The 6,468-nt window shown below is 39.1% G+C and overlaps 1 protein-coding gene across 2 annotated transcripts; it reads left to right on the forward strand.

The window, feature by feature from the left end:
- The first annotated feature begins 142 nt into the window (after positions 1 to 142).
- On the forward strand, positions 143 to 6,308 carry LOC101159121 (amino acid transporter heavy chain SLC3A2). Of its 2 annotated transcripts, none has more exons than XM_078929920.1 (10): positions 143 to 266; positions 2,181 to 2,550; positions 3,480 to 3,626; positions 3,703 to 3,803; positions 4,410 to 4,487; positions 4,561 to 4,616; positions 4,707 to 4,929; positions 5,106 to 5,213; positions 5,648 to 5,707; positions 5,805 to 6,308. In XM_078929920.1, the coding sequence occupies exons 2-10, from the start codon at positions 2,181 to 2,183 to the stop codon at positions 6,198 to 6,200; spliced, it is 1,539 nt and encodes a 512-aa protein (XP_078786046.1). In that variant the 5' UTR covers positions 143 to 266; the 3' UTR covers positions 6,201 to 6,308. The 2 variants fall into 2 exon arrangements, with proteins under 2 accessions (XP_078786046.1, XP_011480849.1); XM_011482547.3 differs by having other exon boundaries at positions 150 to 266; positions 4,707 to 4,899.
- The last annotated feature ends 160 nt before the right edge of the window (positions 6,309 to 6,468 follow it).

The raw sequence follows: 6,468 nt of genomic DNA on the forward strand, positions 1-6,468 counted from the left end.
TCACAGAAGTTTTCTTGCCTACTTTAGCAGTCATGGGTTCTTCACAATGTCTTGCAGTTGTGTGTTGAGACACATCACCTCTGCATTAATTAATGAAGCTGGGCTTTGATTGGACGGCGCCAGCTTCTCACCTCCTCACTCCTGACATGTCCAATCTCTCAAAGATGTTGAACTTGGTGTAACAAGGCAAAGCTAAGGACATTTGTGGAGAATAAAGTGAAAGAAGAGGAGGAGAAGAAGACCAGGAGCTCAGAAAAGCAGAAAATGTGAGTAAAAGCTAAGCTGTGCCTTGATGGGAAAAGCAACGGTTTAAAGAACAAAAGTCTTCTAATGAGTGTGTGCTTTAATATTCCTGTCAGGTTAACCAATAGTTTAGTTTTAGCTTTAAAAACACTTTTTTTTGTTTTTTGTTTAAAGGAACTGCTGTCGGCTAAAGCCAACACAGATAGTTGTACAAACACCTGATATGTTTGTAATTTTTTAGGTGATTAAGAAAAAAAAAGACGACAGACCTGTTATAGATAAACAACAAGAAATTTTTAAAGATTTAAAAAAAGTATGAGCAAGCAAAACCTTTATATCCTCAAAAAATGTAAAGTTTGAGAGAAGGGAAACATTAACCAGAACAGTTATGAATCAGTAGGAATTACAAATAGAGAATTGCACAGGCTAAGGAAAAGTTTCATGAAGACAAAGACCATCTATTATTACATCTATGTAATATGTACTGAATGTATTATCTGAAACACTTAAAAGCCTCAAATAAACTAAATAGATCTAGAATTTCAACACAATAGTGACATCCAGATGTCAAATTTCTTCGTACACAACTGAGTGCATGTCAACATCAGAAGCATTCTTTAATGTGTTGTAAAATAAAAAATTAACAAGGAAAATAATAGGTATGGACCTTTAGAAAAGTGTGTAAGTAAATTTGGACAACACAAAAGGTCTAGTTTTAACTTGCTTTTTAATTGTGTACAAATATTGCAAAAAGTGTAGAATAACTGTTAACTTAAGAAAACATTTGTTTTAAATTGAAGACTAACAATGGTTATTTTCTTATGTATTGTTTATTGTTCATGCCAGTTGAATAAAAAGAAAAGATAAATCAATGCACAATATTATTAACCTTTCCTGAAAGCTCTGAACAATTGGAACAGTGGAAGAAAAAATATTCTTATGTAATCTGTTCCTTGTACACCAGCGCAAAAACAACAGTATCAACAATAGTAACGTCACATCTTTTGTTGTGTGCATCTTTATAAAAAGTAAAAATAACATGTCTTTTGAATGGTGTTTTAATCCTACACTAGAATGTTCAGAAGGGAAGTAAAAATCCTTTATGCAAAGATTTTATTTTGATTAAATGGTGCATCTTCTTAATCTGTGTTTGCTTTAACCATCACATTTGCTCCACTGCCGTTCATGGAGGTTAAGGTCCTCCTAAGTTATCCATCATCCAATTCTAAGAAATAATTATCTAAATAATTGTTTTAGAAATAGGTAAAAAGTAAATGGTAGAAAAACTACTTACACACTGAGCTGAGTTAAAATATAACTAATTTATTGTCTAAAACCTATGGAACCAGGTAAACAAAAGAATCAATAGTATTGTGATCATCCAGACATTTTTGGTAACAAGGGTTTCAGGCTGCATGATTTGATAAGAGGCACAATCCCTTTGTCTGTGATTTAAAAAAAAACATTGCAGCAGGCCTCTAAGTCTTCCATCATGGTTTTATAACCAAATTTGGATTGACAGAATTTATTTTATTAGTTGAATACAATTTTTACTTTTTAAAAGACACATTTGTTGATTTGATATCCTTGTGTTCTTCAGTCAATGGTAGCCCACAAATCTTAGAAAGAGTAAGTTGTCAATATTTGTTTTTGTATGAGTAAGAGTTCTAGTTTAACTAATAGATATTAAGAGAAAAAAAGTAAACGTATATTTCCATAAATGTCATAACTTTCCAAATAAGTTACTTAAATATGCAACTGAGGTTTCTACCAACAGGAACGTGTGAAAAGCTCCGGCCAACACTTCCCGCGTGGTCTAATCTCGTGAGCAACTATCAAAAAAGGCAGCTAATTTACCTGCAGCGAGCACGTGCGCGGGAGCACGCGGAGAACACCGCGAGCCTCTGTTTCACCTCGACTGTGCGTCCCTCCTGCAGATGCCCGTATACGCAGCAGACACCAGCTACGGCAGCGTCCCGGGCACCGGGCTGCTGGGCGGCGGTGGCTCCATGGAGACGTCCCCGCTGCTCGAACCGGACCCGGAGCCCGTTCAGCACTGGCGGCCCCTGAGCAAGCAGCAGCTGGAAGCCGCCGCCGGAGGCCCCGGTTGGAGGAAAGTGCGCCACTACCTCGTGCTGACAGTCTGGCTTGCATGCATCGTGATGTTCTCCGTCGCCGTTGGGATCATCGTGTTGAGCCCGCGGCCTTCTGCGACATGTCTGCGATGGTGGCAGAAGTCGCTGTTCTACCAGCTGCAGGCCGACCTGTACATGGAGACGCAGGCCCAGGGGCCACAGGGGGCCACGGGTGAGCGCACCACCTCACTTTCTGCCCGTTTACGCACCAAACATCTCATCCGCTTCTAACTTCTTGAGTTCTCAGAGTTTTCCACCGGGGATTTAATTTGATTTCTTTTATCAGAAGATGGGATTTACAAAAACTGTTAAACACACAACAATCTGCATACCGGTTATTCCATACAATTATTTTCTTATTTAGATAACACGTCATAGATATAATAGCCACAAAATTGCTGCACAAGAATAAAACAAAGATTTTTTAAACAAAGAGAAGTAAAACTTATTTAATAGTCTTAAAAAATTATTTACCCAAACTATGGGTTAATGCAATATAAAATATATTTCATTAAAAATAAAATAAACAGAAAAGGATGATCGTCTGAAATGAGTGCACTTTGTGTCTCACAGGCTTATCTCAAACATTGTCATATCAAATGATATATTTATTTCTGCATTATTGCACACAAGCATGGCATATTTGGAAAATTTTATTTAGAAAAAAATGATGGGTTTCTGAGGTGTAGAGGTTGCCCAAATGAGCATGTGCCCACTGACAAAAGCTACTATTTCATTGAATATAAAAATACAAATATTAATAGCTAAAAGTTAGCTAATTGCTACAGTAATTTGTATTTCTTCTTTCACCTAAAAATTAAGTGTGAAAAAAACATGAATTATTTATAAAATGGGACAATTTTTATCACAACTGTTTTGTTCAACCCCATCACAGTTTATAAATCCTCCCATTTTTATTAGTAATGGTTTAAATCTTTTTTATTCATTGTTGAAATTAAATTAACTTCAATGTTTTTTTTTAGGCAGTCTGTATTCTTTTCGTAGCACAAAACATTTCTTTACATAACTTTGTCACTGTAAGCACAGAAAAAATGCTTTTCTGGTTCATGAATGAGAATCTTTTTTTCCCTCTTTTTGAAGAGGTGAGTGAGCAGCTGGCTCACCTCAGATCTTTGGGCATAGGAGCTCTCATCCTGGAGGGTGTGTTTCACAAAGGGATGTCTATTTCCAACCTCACAGATGCACCCACTCAGATCCAGCTTCTGCTCATGGAGAGTAACAAAGCAAGTGAGTTTAAACAGGAATTCTGTCTGTCTGTCTGTGTGTGTGTGGATTAATGCTGTTTGGTTTTTTTGCCCTGCAGATCTTAAGGTGGTAATGGATCTTTGTGAAGCAGATCTGTTGGAGCTTTATGCAGCAGCAGGACACTCAGACATGCCATCAAACCATTCAACCCCTGTACAGGTGAAGCATGTTCTCTCCTCTCATAAACTTGGTCTCGCTGCAATCATCTTTTGATCTGTTGTAAAAGTGTTCCCAGTGTTCAAAGTGTTCCCCTTTTAATGATGGTTGTGCCATTTTTAGGCAAAATTAAAAAAAAAACCTGTTGTTTTCTAGGACATAGTTTCTGCAGAGCAGCAGCAGCAGTAGTTCAGAAATTTGCCTCTTAGTTGTGGTAGGGAGTAAGCCTGTCCCCATTTCCCATAATCCCTTGGTTTACACGCTCGCCCACCCAATTTACAGCCTCCCAAAACCCCAACCTAACATAATCAGTGCAACAAAAATGGCAAGCAATATTGAATTTTGAGCCAGATGTCAGCTCAGAGGAGGAAAATGAAGGCGCACACGCATCTATTTGTCATCAAGTGGATGTATAAGAATGGAGCAGAGCAGGGAGCTTGCGGCCACCCAACTACTGACACAAGCTTTTTTTCAATGGCATTTCTGCATCTGCTCCTGATTCACAATGAATTCACAATCATGAGAAAACGGCACAAGATCATGTTAAAACATTTTCATTGGAGTGCGTCTTTAAATGCTAAATCTTTTAAACATTTTTTTTATCTTCAGGATGCATTGCGTTTCTGGTTGGGGCAAGGAGTAGCAGGTTTTCTTATATGTGACACAGATGTGGCATATTCAGAGGAGGTATGTCAATCAAACAAATGTTTTAATTTGACCAACATTGGGTTTTTCTAACCTGAATTTTTGAACGTTTCAGGCCTTGCTGGAGTGGAGAGGTGTGCTTCAGGAATTCAGCACTCGGGGGGAGGAGAGGTACACTCTTGGTGGTAAACATGGATAGATGTTTCCTCCTAATTCATTTTAAGATTTTTTGGGAAATGGTTTGTGTCTGTGTTCATTCAGGATTGTGATGGTAAAACAGACGTCGGACATTCCTCGTCCACTAAACTCAAGCCAGAGCAACGTTACTCTGGTGAATGTGGTCCTGCGCTCTATTTTGCCAAACTCGCGCAGCCCTCCATCCTTTCAGGAAGTGGCCGAAGCCATAGAGAAACATCTGCAGATAAAAGAGGAAGACGCATGGCCTAGCTGGACTGTAAGAGAGAAGTGGGCATGCGGTCGAAGGGTATTCTTTTGTGGTTGAATTGGTGTGAAAAATTTTCCAAAACGGAAGTTACTTCTGTTTTTTTAAAAGTATTCGAAAGTAGCATTACTCAAAGCATTTCACTTTAAAAAGAAGCATGGAATCAAATATTTGAGCTCAATTTTCCTCACTTTTTTTTTTATTACTGTTTCCCGCAGGTTGGAGGTGAAGCATCTCATGAGTTAAAGAGGTTACTCTTTGTGTTGCTAATAACCATGCCGGGTTCACCAGCAATCCAGCACGATGAAGACTTTGAGCGATTTCAGGTAAAACTCCGTCTGATGCTGCGTACACACCGGGGGTGTGATGCTCACTGAAGAACAGGCTGAATGCAGGTTCTTGAACGCGCTTTTAGCATACAACGTTCCCACTGGGCCGTCCATGAATTAAAAGGGATGCTATCCATGCGTCCCTACCAAAGCGGAGTCCTTGATTGGTCAAAGTTCAACTGGTTTAACCATCAATGCATTTTCAATGGCTGGACGTTTGTACGTAACCTTGAAAACAGACTTAAAAACTTGCTTAGTGATGCATGAACGACAGTTTTGATCGTGGAAGCTCGAAACACACATATTTACATGCGTTTACCTAGACTTTTTCATTGGGCGTGGTTGCTTGAACGCATGTTGTGGAGGCAGGTGTAAATGTAGCATAAGCCTTTCAGACATTAGATATCTCTTAATGCCTTTTCTTCACACAGAGGGAGTTTATGAGCAAAAACTCACCAAACAAAGACATTATTAGGTCATACACATACAAGGTAAGTCAGAATCCCAGCTGTTTTTCTTAGAATCTAACTTTTCATAAAGCTGGACATTTATCTTCTCATGTTTCCTCTTAATTCCCACACATTTTAGAACATGGACAAGACAAAGCGGGGAAACGTCGCTCTGTTTAACATCCTCAGCCACTCCAAAGCCATAGAAGAAGCTCTCATGTATGGGAGCTTCACTTTCCTTCCCTTCGACGCCTCCTCAAACTCTTCTTCTAACTCCACCGTGTCCCCTTCTTTGTCCCCTCCTCTCCTGGCCTTTTTGCGCTCTTGGGGCTGTGTGCACTTCCTTGTCCTGCTCAACGTTGGAGCAGAGCCTCACTTTCTGAACCCCGCATGGGCTCCTAACCTGCCAGAGTCCGGGGTGTTTGTGGCCAGCTCTGGGTTGAACCGCTATGGGACCACACCTCTGCACGCAGTGGAGGTGCATCCTCATGAAGCCATTGTTCTAAAACTCTTTAAACCAGGGAGGTATTCATAAATGTTTGCAGTTAAGTTTTGTTGAGTTCTTTTTTTTTTCTTGAAGTTGTGACTGAGTCTGTGGAAATAAAATACAGATCATGGATGTATATAGCATGATCTTATCTAATTTGTGCTTCTTTGTAATTTATTGAGAGTTTGTCCTTTTTATATCAACTGCTTTTTTGAAAAAAGAAAAAAAAAAGCATGTATCTGCTTTTTTTTTTTTTTCATGTCATCTGTTCTCCACCTTAGTACACATAAGCATTAGGTTTTTTTCTGTTGGTGTT

This window comes from Oryzias latipes, chromosome 13, assembly GCF_053564925.1.
Source record: "Oryzias latipes strain Hd-rR chromosome 13, Olatipes_Hd-rR_3.1".
In the NCBI taxonomy this organism is placed as follows: domain Eukaryota; kingdom Metazoa; phylum Chordata; class Actinopteri; order Beloniformes; family Adrianichthyidae; genus Oryzias; species Oryzias latipes.